A 19,251-nucleotide genomic window follows, 5' to 3' on the forward strand; every position below is an offset into this window, starting at 1 on the left:
AAAAGTTTATTTGCACATCAAACATACTTGCCACTTTTATTACTTTATTACTAATAGTCTTGCTGAATTAGTTAAAAAGATGTAAATCCCTTAATGTTCATTAAGTTCCCAAATTCTGAAGGCTTGTTGCATTTAAAAAATCTAAGCATTCATAAGGCACACTATGATAATACTCCTTCAAGAAAATCTAGAATAGAAACATATTAAAATTTTCAGTTATAAATAAATGGAACAAACAATTGATTATTTTCTTCTAGATCAATTTATTCAACAACTACAATGAAAATAAACTTTGTTTTAAATTTAAATAGCATGTTTTACAAAGGAAAAGACAACTTATATTCAATTGGTATTTTTATATTAATAGTTTTAACAGTATACAAAACTTTGCACTCTCTAAATCAACACAAATTAAAAAACAATCAGCATATAGCTAGAATATAAATTATTTTATCAATACATTAAAATATTAAATTGCATTCTAGGCATTCAATAACCAAACCTGTTCAAGAAAAGATCACTTTTTAAAGTTCACTTTGAAAGTTACACCTTGACCAAAGTTGCAAAGCAGTTCTAATGAAAGGAGAAAAATGGTGAGTTACTGCTAAACAGGGAAAATGATCAAACTTCTTGATAAAATTAACATTTTGAAAAATGTAACAGTAAACATGGATCCTAACTAGTTCATGCATACTTTGTTATTTTCAGCTAGCAAACACACTAACTCATGCTTGGATCATTAAGTTTTTGCATTGCTTTGCTTGTTGGCCTCTACATAATTAAAATGTAGCCTTTTACAAGGACATGCATGTAAAATTAAGTATTTCTATTTTCCGTCCTGACGAAGGGTTTCGGCCCGAAACGTCGACATCGCTTCTCCCTATAGATGTTGCCTAGCCTGCTGTGTTCTGCCAGCATTTTGTGTGTGTTGTTGTTTGAATTTCCAGCATCTGCAGATTTCCTCGTGTTAACCCATACTTGGATACTGTTTTCTCCAAAATAATGGAAAACGAAATAACTGAAGTTGGTTATATTATAGCTGGATAAGTCATAAACTATACATGCTTCTAGCTGAAAACTGGAGAATTTTCAAATTAGGAATTAATCAGTCTTCAGCTGAGGATGAACATTACCGTAGTTAATAATGGAAGCCTCCAATTCAGAGACTATGTCAGGAAGTAAATTGGCTCACAAAGCGATGCAAATTATCTAAATAAGTTGACTTACTGCACTTGCAAGTAAATGAACTAGAATCATTAAGTTTTTGCATTGCTTTGCTTGTTGGCCTCTACATAATTAAAATGTAGCCTTTTACAAGGACCTGTATGTAAAATTAAGTATTTCTATTTTCCGTGTCTTACAGGATTTGAGGCATATTCTACAGCTCTTGAAATGGAAGTCCTTTTATATGAAATAGTGCTGCAGTTGCCCTATTTCTACCCACAGGGAAGAGTGGAATAATCAGTTTGCTTATAATCCTATCTTCTTCCCAAGGTGTGGCTACACTGGAGTCGACCCAACTTACTCTTTTAGCAACACGAGTGAATCTGCAGATGCTGGAAATAAATAAAAACACAAAATGCTGGCAGAACTCAGCAGGCCAGACAGCATCTATGGAAGGAGGTAGTGACGATGTTTCGGGCCGAAACCCTTCATCAGGAGTGAAGTAACATGGGATGGTCAAGGGGGATAAGAAGTGGGGGGAGGGATGAAGTAGAGAGCTGGGAAGTGATAGGCTGAAGGGAAATGGGCTAGGGGGAAGGTGGAGAATTATGGGAAATAAAAGAGAAAGAAAGGTAGGGCTGGGGGGAGATTATAGTGAAGGGGGAAAAGAGAGAGAAAGAGAACCAGTCTAAAATTATAGATAGGGATGGGGTAAGGGGGGGCAGGGGTATCAACGGTCTCTTTTACCCTTTATTTAGCTTTGTCTCAACAACCTGTCTCTGAAAGTGAACAAAAGAGATGGTTGTTAACTTCAGGAGGACACTGAGCGAACTCTCCCCGCTGAAAATCGATGGCCCCTCAGAAGAGATCATTAAGAGTACCAAATTTCTTGGAGTTCTTGCTGAGAATCTCAGCAGTGCGAGAGTGAAAATATCTTGATTAGTCATTAGTAAATATTCCAAATTTTAAACCAATCACTCTATAAATCATCAATGGAATGAATGTCTGAGTCTGGGGCATAACTAAATCTACAACCATATACTGTATTTGTAACCATACAATTAGCTACTAAGCCTAGGGAAACCATTTCTACTGACAGAAGAAAGGGCAAAGGTAGGTAGATTAAACTCTGTTAAAAACTATTTCTTTGAAATGAGAGAGATTGGTAGCTTGGATTGGCTGCTTGTTTGCCGATCCTGGAGGTTAAATTTTGTCACCAATTGAAGTGACATTATCAGCATGCAAATGAGACCAGATAAAAGAAGTGCAAAACCAAATCAGCAATGCATTCAACAGTAGTAATTTTACAGCGGAAGTCTTCTACTTGAAGACCAACTCCTTTTCCGAGATGTATTGGTCAGGGGAATGTGGACTGAAGTTTGAAAACATCGGTTTACTGGAAAGGAACAAATACGGACCAAATCTTGTTATTACAGTAATCGCTCCAACTGCCACAAACAAGCTTGCTTCCGAAAGCTATCCAATCGAGTAAAAACACAATGTAGTACTGCAGACCTCAAGAAGAAAATCATCTTTTCAAAGTATTCACACATGATGACTATCCAAAAAATTTCATCAGAAGATGTCTTGTCTGGAGAAACAACCTTTTAACTCCTACTGAACAGAAAGAAAGAGGCTAACCCTACCAATCATCAGGAATATTACTGAAATGACGGCAAGACTGCTTCAACCACATGGAATAATGGCAGCACACAAACTCAGCGCAATCATCAGAATGCTCACCTCGAGACCCAAAGATCCAATAGCCTACATGAACAGAACAAACATAATGTACCAAATCTGATGTGGTGACAGTCCAAATATCTCGCAGGACAAACGGGGAGAAAACTATCCATGAGACTACATGAATATCAGCTAGCCACAAGAAGACATGATCCTCTGTCACTCACCTCAGTACATAAGAATCAAGGACATAAGTTTGTCTACAAAAATCCTGGCAGAAGTACAAAACAAAAAATCAAAAGAATTTTTAGAAGCTTGATTCTCAATGGGAGACTCTATAACAGGCATATTGAACTGAATACAATTTCTGAACATATATTTCTGTGAGAATGGGGCTGAAGGGTGAGCCATGGGCACCCAAGGAACCAACGCTCACAACGATTGATAATCCAGGGATATGGGCTAGCGAAGATCACTCAGATATCTGGTTGACAGGGACCCAGTGGAGACTAGTGGCCAGGGTGACAGCCAACCAATCAGAACAACAAGTCAGGCCAATGTAAGCACAAGCAAGGCAGAAATAACACTCAATTGCTCACTGATGATGGCACCTCGACTGGTGTTGAAACGCTTGCAACCTAATCTGCAGGTTCTGCAAATAAGCTTAAGAGCAAATCTCTATTTCTATTTTTGTTCACAAATTTCTACATTTGATAATTATTGAATAAATATTTCCCTTTTAACAGTACCTAAATGCCATAAGTGTTTTGATATGTGAAAGTGGTACACAAATAGAAGTTCAAAAAAATTTCCTTGTACATGCTGAGAGAAACATCTTACCACTGTCTTGGGTATCTTTTCATGCTATTACTTTGAATTGAGCTAGTCAGCAAAGAAAGGTGATGCCTACAACATTTCCATAATAATTTAGTTTAACTGAGGAAAACAGGACAAATGTGTAAATGAGAAAAACAAATTAAAACTGGAACACTTAATGTGTTTAATCCAATTAAATGCAGAGGCAAATATTCTTTCTCATTATCTCAATGGGATCCCCTTTTCTGGAAGCAACTAACCAACCAAAACTAATATATTATATTTTTTTAAAAATCAAGTGCAATCTTAAACATGGGCCCCAACATGGATTGGTTATATTTGGTAGCACCAATGGACTAGGTTTCCCCATCAGATCAATGGTAATAACGGAAAATAATGACATTATAAGTTTCACAACCTAAGCAGTTTATTCACCCATTTTTTTTCCCCAGAAGTGTGCCTTATGCAAAGTCAAACCACACTATTATAAACAGATTTAACTGAAATAGGTCAACACAACATTTTGGATTGGCTCTCTGCACATTGGGCATGGCTTATTTCTCTTCTTCAGCTTCTTTGCGCATGCATAACATGCAAGAAGATGGCCAGTCCTACCATGGACAATACAACCATTCTTTGGTCGTGTCTGACATATAACACAGACTTCAAAAGGTCCAGAATTATTGAGATCTCCTTTCTCTCCCTTGTCTGCATTTTCTTTTTCAGTTTCTTGGCTGCAACAGCTGAAACTTCCAGATGTAGATGGTTGTGAACATTCAGTTTCTTGTGATTCTGAGTAATGAGAAGTTTCACTGATCAAATCAGAACAGTTTGACTCCTTTGACTCAAGCATCGATGCTTTGCAATCTGGAACATCAATACCTTCATTTTCCACTGTGTCACACCGCTTGAGTTTAGGTTTATCTGGAAGCCAATCTTGCCGAAGGGACCAGCATCGGTGACAGAATCGTGGTAGTGGAGGATTCAGTTCTTCACATTCAGAACATTTCCAATAATCCTGTAATCAAATTTTACTGCTGTGAAGCTATTATCAGAGATAAGTAATCCATGGATATCAGTACCATGCAGAGTGAGGTACTGACTCACACTGCTATGGGAAAAGCAAACTACCAATGCAACTTGCTGCTCTACCCCATTTTAAAGAATGTAGAAAATCACTGGATTACTGCTGTGCAACTAACACAAGACTGGAAACAACTTGCCTTTCTAAAATGTAGGATGCCCACTATTCACTTGTTCAGTATCCAAAGAAAAGGTACAAAATTTAAAGAGAAAACTTTTAAACTTTGACTACCATTACTCACTGCACAGTGGTGTTCAAACTTTACTGATATCCCAGCAGTATGCAAACTCAGTTAAAAAAAACTTACTGTGTTCTGTGGAGGCTTTCAAAACAAAAATAATGCAATAACGATGGATTGATGTGGGGAAAAGGTAATTTCATATAGTGGCTGACAAAGGGGGAAAAAGTGCTGCAACAATCCAAATAACACCCCGCCCTTAAAAATAAGCATTTGTCACAGTGAAACTTACAGCTACAGATAACTCTGGATCAATTTCTTCAATAAAGGTGCCTTCATCACTGTCAGCAGCTTCATATATGGCAACTTCATAAACCTGTAAAAAAGCTATCATGAGTACCTTTCATTATCAATGTTCTTTAAAATTCAGAAAAATAATGTTTGAAACTTGCCTCTTCATCAGTTGGGTCTTGTGAATCTTCACTAAAATTGCTATATTCGTCAGAATGTATTGACTCAACCTCAAACTCAACGCTGAACTTATCACTGGAGTCCTCTCCTTCTGTAGCAGAGTTAAAGTCCTGCAACAGAAATATAAATGCTAGTGTTGATATCAAGAACAAAAATCTCTCACTATATGCATTTATACAGTATTGAGTTTGGAGCTTTGTTTCAAATGAAATTCAAGAATGTTACTTAATGTATTTGATCTACATATAATTTCCATTTATTCCCTCAATTTTAAATAAATATCTTTCTCAGCAAACTAAAAGTGTGCAAATTCCACTAGTACACCCAATTTTTATTTGTTAAATTTTGATTGTGTTTTGAATCATTAAAAGCAGTTTTAACGCACATCTGTAGAATGTGCATAATCCAGGTCTCTTCAGCCTACTTAGAAAGTAGAGGCACTGGTGAGCTTTCCTGATTGTATAAAATGTGTTCTGAGACCGTGAGAGGTTGTGTGGGATGTGCACACCCAGCAGTTTGAAAGTGCTTGCAGTTTCTACTGCTTTGCCACTGATGTAAAGATGTGACTGGTGCAAATTCTCCTGAAGTCAATAACCACCTCCTTTCTCTTGCTGACATAGAGGAAGAGATTATCTGCATTGCACCAAGCCTCAAACTCAACCATCTCCTCTCTGTAGGCTGTATCATTGTTTTTTGGTGATGAGCCCCACCACTGTCATGTCAATGGTGAACTTCACAATGTGATTACTCAGGTGTTTGGCTGTGCAGCCATGTATGAGCAGACTGTACAGCAATGGGCTCACCTCACAGCCGTGGGGTACACCCTTGTTGAAGATAATGGGGAGGGAGGTGCAGTTGTGCATCCGGACTATTTGAGGTCTGTTGGTTAGGATGTCCAATACCCAGTTGCACAGTGGTGTACATAGACCAATGAGTAGGAGTTTATTCACCAAGGTCTGTGGAATAATAGTGTTGAATGCCAACATGAAATCCAGAAACAAGCATTCTGACATCAGTGTCTTCGTTTTCTAAGTGTAGCAGAGCCAGGAGCATGACTGATGCTACGGCACCTATCACTGAGTGCTTCTGCTTGTAGGTATATTGGCAAATGTCCATTGTGCCATTACCAGCTGTTGAAAGCACTTCATAGTGATCGGCGTGAGTTCCAGCAGGAGGTAGTCATTTAGTTCTGAATTTGTAGAGAGCACGTGGGGACAACAGCCCCGATGAGTGACGTGTTGAAGATGTCCATGACGACATCAGTGAGCTGGTGTGCACGCTCCCTGAAATGTTGGCCTAGAATGTTGTCTGATCCAGCCAACTTTGATTGACTCGCTGCAAAGTCTTTTCACATCATGCTGCTCACTTGGGAGGGGGATAACTTTCATGGCCAGTGTTATATCATATACTTCAAAGTTTGCAAATATGTTGTTTAGGGCATCAGGAAGGGAGGCATTACTCGTACAATCGATGCTGTTTCTCCTTGTGCAGTCAGTAATGACCTTGATGCCCAGCTGCATACACTAGGGATCATTATTGGACAGGTGTTCCTGAATTTTGTGAGCATAGGTAGTCTTTACCCTCAATAGAGGTAATTTCCCTCAATGTTTGCTTTGTCTGACACACAGGTAAAATCTTTTAACCTTGGTGTTTTACTCTCAATGACAAAAGGTCACAGGTTTAAGGTAAGCAAGGGGAATTTAAAGGGGATTAGAAAGGTTATTTGTTGATACATTTAATTATTTATTACACAATGGCAGTTTATACCTGGAATGTATTACCAGAGGAAGTGGGAGACAAATACAATCACTATAGTTAAAGGGGTATTTGGACAGACACTTAAATAGGCAAGGCCCTAATGCAGGCAAATGGGATTGGTGTGGATAGGTAGGTAAAGTTGTTGGCACAGACATGGTGGGCTGAAGGACATATTTCTATTCTGTATGTCTCCATATCTTAGTTTTGCAACAATCCTCAAGTACATGCTGCCCTTCACCAAATAAATCCAAAATGAGATTTTTCACAGGCATTGATGGCAGTACTCACCACCTATCCCTCTTGACCCATTCACTGTATCTAAGTTGTCAGATTCTTTGCCTGAGATTTAGTTCCAATAATCTTCCTTCAAATAAACATCTGAAATACTGAACCAGTATTTGCTCATCATCTCAAACTCCAAACACCAATTCTAGTCCTCCTAGGCAATCAAGCTATATGCCATCAGACTTCACCTCTGACCCAGAACTGACCTCTGCTTCCAGCTGTCACCAAGACTGCCCAATTCCATCCAACAAGATCATTCAACTCTGCCCTACCTCAGGGCATCTGCTGCTCAAATCCTTCCAAAGCTCTATAGTTTCTGTCTATCACCCATTCTCACTCATCCATCATCCTTGAGCTAGCTGACTAAATTATTTGAGTTGAAGCAACACTCCCATTTTAGCTTTTTTTAAATATATAAATCCCTTCCAGCTGACGACTCTAGTAAAATGAGGTGATCTATTAAAACTCCTCCACACTATTACTCCAAGATACTGGTGTCTCTATCATTCTGACTACCTGCACATAACATTCTTTTCACCGAGGAATGATATTTGAATAACACGAATCACTTCATTAACTATCAACAATTCTCTTTCTTGTTTATTGGACCACTTCCTGTCCATTATTTAATACAGGTCCACAATCCCTTATCTGAAATTCTGAAATCCAAAAAGCTCCAAAAACCGAAGATTTATTCGCCAACAGCTGACGTCACTCAGGTGTGATGTGCAGTGCTAGCAGAGGCCACCAGATGTCAGTTATGCCTCAGCGTTCGTACTGGTTACATGTGCATTTGTGTTCACTGTTGACTTTGTGTTTAATTTCACTGGGAAAATGTCAAAAAGAGCTGCAGATACCCCTATGGGTAACAATGAGAAAAAGAGAAGAAGCACCTGTCGTTATCAATAATGCAGTAAGTGGAGTTATTGCAGAAGCTTGACTGTGGTGTGTCTGTGCGGCGTCTTACTGAAGAATATGGTGCTGGAACTACCACCGTATATGATTCAAAGAAACAGAAAGACAAGTTACTGAAGTTTTATAGTGACAGTGACGTTCTACATTTATTCCAATAAGCCATTTACCATGTGTTTGATTCGTTCGTTTGAAGCTGTAGATTTTTATGTTTTATTGAATGTTTTTGTTGGAAATAATTTTTTTTCTTGTCATTCTTGTCAGGAGCTGGTGGTGGACCTGAGGAGGGCTAAGGCACCGGTGACTCCTGTTTACATCCAAGGGGTCAGTGTGGACATGGTGGAGGATTACAAATACCTGAGGATACGAATTGACAATAAACTGGACTGGTCAAAGAACACTGAGGCTGTCTACAAGAAGGGTCAGAGCCGTCTCTACTTCCTGAGGAGACTGAGGTCCTTTAACATCTGCCGGACGATGCTGAGGATGCTCCACGAGGCTGTGGTGGCCAGTGCTATTATATTTGCTGTTGTGTGCTGGGGCAGCAGGCTGAGGGTAGCAGACACCACAGAATCAACAAACTCATTCATAAGGCCAGTGATGTTGTGGGGGAGGAACTGGACTCTCTGATGGTGGTGTCTGAAAAGAGGATGCTGTCCAAGTAGCATGCCATCTTGGACAATGACTCCCATCCCCTCCATAATGAACTGGTTAGGCACAGGAGTACATTCAGCCAGAGACTCATTCCACTGAGATGCAACACTGAGCGTCATAGGAAGTCATTCCTGCCTGTAGCCATCAAACTTTACAGCTCCTCTCTTGGAGTGTCAGACACCCTGAGCCAATAGGCTGATCCTGGACTTACTTCCACTTGGAATAATTAACTTATTATTAATTAATTATATATGATTTTATATTGCTATATTTCTACACTATCCTTGGTTGGTGCGACTGTAATAAAACCCAATTTCCCCAGGATCAATAAAGTATGTCTGTCTGTCTGTTATTCCCTAAACAATACAGTATAACAACTATTTACAAAGCATTTACATTGTATGTGAGGTTTAAGTTCTGGAGCATGTTGATATTAACGGAGAGGTGTTGGAGTTGTTAAAATACATTAGGACTGATAAGTCCCCGGGGCCTAACGGAATATTCCCCAGGCTGCTCCACGAGGCAAGGGCAGAGATTGCTGAGCCTCTGGCTAGGATCTTTATGTCCTCGTTGTCCATGGGAATGGTACCGGAGGATTGGAGTGAGGCGAATGTTGTCCCCTTGTTCAAAAAAGGTAGTAGGTATAGTCCGGATAATTATAGAACAGTGAGCTTTACGTCTGTGTTGGGAAAGCTGTTGGAAAAGATTCTTAGAGATAGGATCTATGGGCATTTAGAGTATCATGGTCTGATCAGGGACAGTCAGCATAGCTTTGTGAAGGGCAGATTGTGTCTAATAAGCCTGATAGAGTTCTTTGAGGCGGTGACCAAGCATATAGATAGCAGTGGATGTGATCTACATGGATTTTAGTAAGACATTTGACAAGGTTCCACACAGTAGGGTTATTCAGAAGGTCAGAAAGCATGGGATCCAGGGAAGTTTGGCAAGGTGGATTCAGAATTGGCTTGCATACAGAAAGCAGAGGGTCGTGGTGGAGGGAGTACTTTCGGATTGGAGGGTTGTGACTAGTGGTGTCCCACAAGGATTGGTTCTGGGACCCCTACTTTTCGTGATTTTTATTAAAAACCTGGATGTGGGGGTAAAAAGGTGGGTTGGTAAGTTCGCAGACAACACAAAAGTTGGTGGTGTTGTGGATAGTGTAGAGGATTGTCGAAGATTGCACAGAGACATTGATAGGATGCAGAAGTGGGCTGAGAAGTGGCGGATGGAATTCAACCCAGAGAAGTGTGAGGTGGTACACTTTGGAAGGACAAACTCCAAGTCAGAGTACAAAGCAAATGGCAGGATAGTTGGTAGTGTGGAGGAGCAGAGGGATCTGGGGGTACATGTCCACAGATCCCTGAAAGTTGCCCCACAGGTAGATAGAGTAGTTAAGAAAGCTTATGGGGTGTTAGCTTTCATAAGTCGAGGGATAGAGTTTAAGAGTCGCGAGGTAATGATGCAGCTCTATAAAACTCTAGTTAGGCCACACTTGGAGTACTGTATCCAGTTCTGGTCGCCTCACTATAGGAAGGATGAGGAAGCATTGGAAAGGGTACAGAGGAGATTTACCAGGATGGTGCCTGGTTTAGAGAGTATGGATTACGATCAGAGATTAAGGGAGCTAGGGCTTTACTCTTTGGAGAGAAGGAGGATGAGAGGAGAGGTATACAAGTTATTAAGAGGCATAGATAGAGTGGACAGCCAGCGCCTCTTCCCCAGAGCACCACTGCTCAATACAAGAGGACGTGGCTTTAAGGTAAGGGGTGGGAAGTTCAAGGGGTATATTAGAGGAAGGTTTTTCACTCAGAGTGGTTGGTGCATGGAATGCACTGCTTGAGTCAGTGGTGGAAGCAGATACATTAGTGAAATTTAAGAGACTACTAGACAGATATATGGAGGAATTTAAGGTGGGGGGATATATGAGAGGCAGGGTTTAAGGGTCAGCACAACATTGTGGACAGAAGAGCCTATACTGTGCTGTACTATTCTGTGTTCTGGCATTAGGAATTATAAGTAATATAGAGATGATTTAAAGTATACTGGAGGATGTGCATAGGTCTCGAGCTCTGCCGGGTCATAAAGTCCACCCACACTGAGCCAGGTTAAACAAGGAACTTGAGCATACATGTTTTTTGGTATCCGTGGGGGGGGGTCCTGGAACCAATAAGGAGGGATTCTGAAATCTGAAAAATTCTGAATTCCGAAATGCAACTGGCCCCAAGGATTTCAGATAAGGGCCTGCAGACCTGTACTACTCCTAATCAGGAGCTAATACTAACAAGCAAACAATAAGCTTCAAGGCATAAGCCTTGTTATAACATACATATATTTTTTTAAATTTTGGGGCACTTTTGCAAACAAGAAATTTCCAATACAGCTTTAAGGGGGTTCGCAGAAACAGCAAATATGTAGTAAGGGATAGTCAGAGATGAATCTTTTTTGAAAAAGCCCAATTTCAGCATCGAACTGATAGAACTTTTAAGAAGTATTCACCATTAAACATACAATATCTACAAAAGTATAAATACAGCACAACCATGCCTTTAGCGAAAAAAAAAAGGATTCTTTAATGATGTATTTTCCCTTCTTATATATGGGCAAGAGCTACGTTATGAGTGAATGAACTGACTGAATCATTTCAAGCATTTGCTGTTCCTCAAATTTAGCACAGACCATATAACAGGGAAGATTTCTGTGGTCCAACTGGCACCACATTGCTCAATTGCGAGAATCTTAAATGGAAAACAACTTATTCTAGATGACATCTAAGAATCCTGAGGGAAAACATACTTATGTAATTAAACCAAATACCTGGTGCTCTATAACCAAAAATAAGTGGCATCTTTTATTGATATACAACTCCTATGGCTAAACAGATTGTGGCTGATATGGTTATTGGTGTTTGTGGAAGCTAATATATTAATTGCAAAGCTATTTCAAATTTTTATTAAAGCAGAATTAGAACTAACATCCTTCTTCATAAATGCTATACATTTTCTTAATCTTCATTTAAAACGATTCTGATTTCAAACACCTGTAATACTTAGTTTCTTCATGAAGTTTTCATATCTACTTTTTCTCCCAGTACCTGCCAAATTTAGGGAAAATATTAACTACGCCATTTAGGTACAGAATCAAATATATGCTTACAAAATTTTCTTTAGTAAAATTCATCATAAATCTTGAATCTACTACTTGAATATACAAATTCCAAACATTTCAAACAGCTTTACAAACCAGATGGCTAGGAGAATCTGATGATTCGCTGTTTCCATGTTCACGACGAAGTTTATTTATTAGACATAAAGACAGATCATCCCAATGGAGAGAAATGCTATCTGATCGGTGTCGTTTTCGACGTCTATTGTGAAATTGATCCTCAGAAGAAATTTCATTATCTAAAAATAAATCTCAGACATTAACTTTATAATGCTACTGCTGGATGAACAACTAAATTTTCTAATTAAATATAACATGGTAAATTAAGATGCTAAGTGCTACACTGAAATAAGTCAGTCTAATTTATAAAGAAGCCACATTGATCCAGTTTCCAAGCTTGACAGTCTTATGGAATTAGACTATAAACTTTCAACATTTTTCTGCCTAGATCAAAGACATGTAATCATAGATTGCAGGCAAGATCAAAACACTGATTTTCTTTGAAAGAGAATCAGATGGCAAAACATAAGCATAGAACTAAATATAATTTTAAAATTGATAAAATATTTCTCTGTGCTCAAATTTACAAATTGCTAAACATTTCAAAATTACTTTTTAAAACCATGAAGCAAGGAACATTTCAACAAGAACATAGTTCTGTAACAGAATTCTTTGTTTGTCAAAGCATGGGCATATCAATTATTTATGTCAGAGAAATTGAACAGTAAGGGCTGATTTATACTTGTGTGTATGGGCTACACTATAGCCTACACTGTAGGCATGATTTTCACTTTTGCGTAGGCTCTACGCCTTAGCAAGCATGCGTTGGTGTGCGCCAAAACGCTAGTTGGCGGTGGGCTTTCTATGCCACTGTATTGAGTTTCTTCTTGAGAGACATGGATGAGGAAATGCATTTCAAACATTTTTGCATGTCGGCAGGTAGATTTGACGGTTTGGTTCATCTATTTCACATCGGTGTGGAGATATGGCAGAGAAGAAGCAACTGGAAATGTGTAGGAGGAAATGTGATGCTACTAAGCTGACCAATCACAGTTGTTGTGGTCTGCGTTGCTGCAATGCGTGAGTTACTTTTTTGGGGAGGTGCATGTCACCCTACGGTGTAGGGAACATGGTACCTCTGGTGTAGATGCGACACAGAATCGGGCTTAAGGCTGAAAGCAGTAGAGCTTTGGATGACTAACTTTACTCTCTACGAGCATCATCTTGTTTCACTGTGGCAGATACCCCATCTAATTTTCCTTGGGTTTCCATGTTAATCTTCAGGATAATTAAGCTGTTGTTAAGTGAGCAAAAGGGCAGTCTCACATAGGATGGCTGTTTTCAAAACCAACTTACATTTCTGGGATCAATAAATTTTATTTATTTAGAGATACAGATGGAATAGGCCTTTCTGGCCCACTGAGCTGCACCGCCCAGCAACCCACCTTATTTAAATAATGCTCTTTGACACTAACATAACTGCAGGACAATTTATAATGCCCAATTAACCTGCTAACCAGTACGCCTTTAGATTGTGGGAGGAAATTGGAGCACTCCAAGGAAACCACATGCACACAGGCAGGATAAACTTTCTTACTAAGGACGCTGAACTGAACTTCAAACTCCCGAGCTGCATTAGTGTCGTGCTAACCGCTGCACTACCGTGGTGCCCAGATGTTAATAGGAATCTAAACCCAAGGCGGTATGTGAAGTAAAAGTCAAAACCTGCACATGCTGGAAATCTGAAATAATAACAGAAAATGCTGGAAACATTGATTCACTAGTTCACGTGGTGTCACTGAAAAGTGAAACAGATAATATTTTAGCACTCAGACTGTATCAGAAAGGTAATGACAGAAAACAAAGTTTAGTATCAAGTAGCAGGGAATGCAGGAATAAGGGTGACTAGGTCAGAGATGATTCCTGCTGAGGCTGAGGCCAAGGTCATTGTCCCATTAACCCATCAATGAGATTGCTGCATCAGCAGCTTATCCCCTTAACAACCTTGGTTTTAAGCCAATTAGAGATATTACTTATCCTTTGCCTCCCTACGCTACCTCACCAACAGCTTAGACATTAAGTTAATTTTTCTCCTTCCCACTTCTGAGAAAGATTCTTCCCTTGGCACATTATCTTGGGTTTCACTTTCCATAGATGCTAGATGACCTGCTCGGTGTCCAGCATTTTATGCTAAGTATAGAACTTGGCATACCTTACTTGAGATACCAAATATAGCTATTTGTAGCTAGGCACCATGGGGTTCTATTAATTTACTGTAATATGATTTTCCTGCTTTAAAATGGGGACTTGCTCTTCTGATGCATCCACTGCAACATAATGACCAAACCACATGTAAACACAAAAGTTCTGTGCAAAAAAAGTGATCTAAAAATTTTCAATAGAATGCTGAATTTTAATTCAAGAGCAATGGAACACCAAAGAAATTAATTGTCAGCTATTGTTAAATACTATAATAGATCATAGAACAATACAGCACAGTACAGGCCCTTCGGCCCACAATGCTGTGCCAACCCTTAAACCCTGCCTCCCATATAACCCTCCACCTTAAATTCCTCCATATACCTGTCTAGTAGTCTCTTAAATTTCACTAGTGTATCTGCCTCCACCACTGACTCAGGCAGTGCATTCCACACACCAACCACTCTGAGTAAAAAACCTTCCTCTAATATCCCCCTTGAACTTTCCACCCTTTACCTTAAAGCCATGTCTTCTTGAATTGAGCAGTGGTGCCCTGGGGAAAAGACGCTGGCTGTCCACTCTATCTATTCCTCTTAATGCCATGTTCTGTTTTGTTTTCAAACTTCAGGAATTGACTTAATTTAGTAATTTAAGATATAGTATAATTCATGAAGCTACTAGCTTTAGAAGCTTATTTTCTTTTCCCATGGAAATCAATCAATCTGATTGAGGTGATTCTGACGTGAAGGCAAATTGGATTAGACGGATTACACAAAGCCAATTTCTCTGACAGGAAGAAGTGATTTTAAGTTACAAGAGAGCTCTTTAGGATGCAATTTAAAGTATTTTTACATAAAAGATAGAAAAATCCACAGATCTTCTTTCACGAACCACCTCCTTCCCTAATCTTCAAATAACTAAAAATGTAAAATTAAAATTTCACCTGGACTTTTCCTCAGTTAAGTTTTAATTTGGACTTTGTACAACTGCTTTGAAATTGTGGGATATTATTAGTTCAAATCAGGAACTGGTTGCTGTAAATATGCCAAATAATTGTATTTTGGTACTAAGTATGTGCCTTACACTTTATATTTTAACTTATTGCTTGGTAAAACATGTTGTTAAAATTCTTCCTAATTATCCTTTTTGTGATATAGTTCCAGGACTTTCTACACTCCAACATCTTCACATTATTTGTGCAACAGCTTGGACTGTTTTGGTTATAATCATTCAACTGTAAAGGGATGCATTGAAAGGGGTGAAGAGGAAGGATCCCACATTTTAATCCAACTTTGAATATCAAGAAATGAAAACTCATGAAATTAAACCCATTAATATCAGTATCATGGGGAATTCGGCTATCCACCACTACTTCATAGATTTATGAAATGCACTGGTTTACAAAGACTGCCCTCCATTGTACGTACCAGATTCACCAGAATTAGATCTTCTGCCTGGAACAGGAGGACAAGAAACACTGCAAGATGTGCATGCATTCCCATCATTTTGCTTTCCAACCTGCAAAGATACAACAAACAGTACTCAGTGGCAAATAAAAAAGCACAGAACATCAATGTCAACTGAACTGGTAAGATTAGAATTCAATATTTGAATCAAAGTTTGAATTCAGAATTCAAACTTAAATCAGAAATGTTTGCGCTGGCATGAAGTTAAAAATCATTGGAACATCATAGCAAAAAAAAAACCCTAATTAAAATGCTTTAGGTCTTGTGAATTATAATGTAGGCAAACAGCTTACTTAGGCAAAAAAGATGTTGCTATTCTTCAAGAGGGAAAAAGGATCAGAAATTTATACAATCAGACAAAAATAGGATCACAAATTAAATGGATACAAAAAGAATGCCCAAGAACTCAAAAAATCAAGAAAATCTTACCACAAGACAATCTTCACCCCCAAGATGGTTGGTAATCTCCTTTCCAAGATTGAGATCATTTATAGTATCTACATCACACAGAAAAACTTCTGAAAGTGCTTATACTTAAACTTATAAATTAAACAATGCTTTAAACATGGGAACACACAAAATGCTGGTAGAACACAGCAGGCTAGGCAGCATCTTTAAAAATGTTTGCTCTTTAAAAATGGGATTTCTTTTGCCAATGGATTGTATTAGAATCTAACTGACAGATTATACAAGTTAATAGAAGTCTGCATTAGCAATATAAAAGCAGTGTACTGTTAGAAGGGATTTAAAAAATGTTTACACACAGGATAAGAATCACAGTCAAGACCAGTATTTATTGCCAGCTCTCATCAGCCTTTTGAGAAGTTGTGATGAGTTGCCATCAAAATCTTTGAAGGTCGTTCATAAATGGTTGTATCATAGGCAGCACGAGGATTTTAGATCTCTGATAAAGATGCAATGTTGAAATACTCTGAATTCAAAACCAGTGTTGGTTTTCGGTGCTTGCTAGCTTTGCCTTCAAAGTTGTGAGTGATGCTAGGATTTCAAGGTACAGGCTTAACAGCATTGTGTTGCTGCTGTAATGTACATTTTACACAGTGTGTGTTATAGCTACAGTACCCTAGAGGGGCCAGGTGTTTTGGATATTTTATATTTTGAAGCTACGCTCCTACATGGAAATAGAGTGTTCCGCTGAGCCACTTAATACCATGCAGATGTTGGACCATCAACTATGGCTTCAGAATGTCAATACATTTCTGATATTTCTAGATTTTCCCAGCCATATTATGGTGACCCTCTGTAAATGAGGAATGTCTAAGGAATTGTCTGAATGCAGAGATGGTCACTGATAAAGTAGGTAGATGGCCTACGAAAACCTTTAATTTGCTGAGGTTAAGGTAAAAAGCATACTAACAGTAGTCTTTAGCTTACATTCTTTTATTGCAGTTCCATCAGGATGGTACTTCATAATTCCTAATAAGCAACTTCACAATCCTAAATAAACAAGATTGGTCCGTGCTTTGTATCAAAATATGATGGTTCCTAATAGATGTATCTGCAACAGGCTAATTGACGAGGATATGATCAAGTAACGTCTTTCACCATCTACTTCAAACCCTGCCTGGCAACTTTGATCATCAGGATGCAGACATTTCTGTCTGTAACGATGCTATTACGCCACATTTGGTAACAGCTGTTGTGGCCATCCACTGAATAGGCTTTAAGTAGACAGTAACGTTACCAGACTAGTGTGTTAAGACATGGAATTTTCTATTAATTTGTTTGTAGAATTTAGACCATGCTGTCAATGTCAACATTAGTTACCCATCCTCATGTTAATCTCAATTTGAAGCAGCTGTTAGGAGTCTGCCTTAATGGAGGGTCTGATTCATGAGAGAAAGTAGGGATAAATTTTAATACTGTCCTTCCCAGTGAAATGTACAATCAATTAGAAAGTGAGAAACCTGTATATCTTTCTTTCTTAGACCTCTTCCCAGTATTGAAAACTTACTTCTACTCTAGCATTTTCTGTTCCATTATGGCTAATAAAGCTGGCGTGGGAACTACAGACTGTTCCTTAGGTGGGGCAATTCATGGTTAATGGGGCAGGGGGATGGGTAGTTTGTGAAATCATCTGCTCATTCCAGTGGTCATGCAAGCAAGGATCAGCACACCTACATGAAACACTGTCGCCGGAAAGCAGGATTCATCATCGGGGACCCCAACCACCCCGGGCATGCTGCTTTTTTTACTGCTGCCACCAGATAGGTGCTACAGGAGCCTCAGGACAACACCACTAGGTTCAGGAAGTTACTACCCCTCAACCATCAGGCTCTTGAAACAAAAGGATTAACTTCACTTGCCCCATCATTGAAATGTTCCCACAACAAATGGACTCAGGTTTAAGGACTCTGCATTTCATGTTCTTAATATTTATTGCTTATTTATTATTACTATTATTCTTAATTTTCTGTTTGTACAGTTTGCCATCTTCTGCACCTGGTTGGGCGGACTCTCATTGATTGTTTCTATAGCCAAGAAAATTAATCTCAGGACTGTATACAGTATCGTTGATAATAAATTTATTCTGAATTTTGAAAGAATGGCCTTTAGATTCTTAAAACCATCCCAAATGATTTTTTTCCAGTGCCCATCCAATATTCTCTTTATCAGATGGGGAGGGATGAATGGACAAGGGAGTTGCATAAGGAGCGATCCCTGCGGAAAGCAGCAAGTGGGGGGTGGGGGGGGGAAGGAAAGATGTGTTTGGTGGTAGTATCCTGTTGGAGATGGCGGAAGTTTTGCGGAGGCTGGTGGGCTAGTAGGTGAAGACAAGAGGAACCCTATCCCTGGTAGGGTGGCGGGAGGATGGGGTAAGAGCAAATGTATGTGAAATGGAAGAGATGTGGCAGAGGGCAGCGTTGATAGTGGAGGAAGGGAAGCCCCTTTCTTAGAAAAAGGAGGACATCTCCTTCATTCTAGAATGAAAAGCCTCATTCTGAGAACAGATGCAATGAAGATGGAGAAATTGAGAGAAGGGGATGGTGTTTTTATAAGTAGCAGGGTGGGATGAGGTATAGTCCAGGTAGCTGTGACAGCCTGCTGGTTTATAATAGACATCAGTGGATAAGCTGTCTCCAGAGATAGAGACAGTGAGATTGAGAAAGGGAAGAAAAGTGTCAGAAATGGACCAGGTGAATTTGAGGGCAGGGTAGAATTGGAGGCAAAGTGGATGAAATTGATGAGTTCAGCATGGGTGCAGGAAGCAGCACCAATGCAGTCATCAATGCAGCACAGGAAAAGTGTGGAACGGTCAACAGTGTACGCTTGGAACATAGACTGTTTCACATAGCCGACAGACAGGCAAGCATAGCCGGGACCAATGGCTACCCCGTTTGTTTGAAGGATGTGGGAGGATCCAGAGGAGAAATTATTTAGAGTGAGGACAAGTTCTGCTA

At 39.2% G+C, this 19,251-nt stretch overlaps 1 protein-coding gene across 8 annotated transcripts in view; it reads right to left on the reverse strand.

The window, feature by feature from the left end:
• Positions 1-252: 252 nt before the first annotated feature.
• Positions 253-19,251, reverse strand: part of mdm2 (MDM2 proto-oncogene) — a 46,269-nt gene continuing 27,270 nt past the window's right edge. For all 8 annotated transcript variants that reach the window (XM_059978477.1, XM_059978476.1, XM_059978475.1 and 5 more), the window contains 6 exons: positions 16,262-16,329; positions 15,794-15,884; positions 12,246-12,406; positions 5,378-5,506; positions 5,218-5,301; positions 253-4,681 (listed from right to left, as the gene is read on the reverse strand). In XM_059978477.1, coding sequence (XP_059834460.1) covers positions 4,160-4,681; positions 5,218-5,301; positions 5,378-5,506; positions 12,246-12,406; positions 15,794-15,884; positions 16,262-16,329 — 1,055 coding nt within the window. In that variant the 3' untranslated portion in view covers positions 253-4,159. The remainder of the gene's footprint in view (positions 4,682-5,217; positions 5,302-5,377; positions 5,507-12,245; positions 12,407-15,793; positions 15,885-16,261; positions 16,330-19,251) is intronic.

The sequence above is a fragment of the Hypanus sabinus genome, chromosome 8 (genome assembly GCF_030144855.1).
Source record: "Hypanus sabinus isolate sHypSab1 chromosome 8, sHypSab1.hap1, whole genome shotgun sequence".
Lineage (NCBI taxonomy): Eukaryota > Metazoa > Chordata > Chondrichthyes > Myliobatiformes > Dasyatidae > Hypanus > Hypanus sabinus.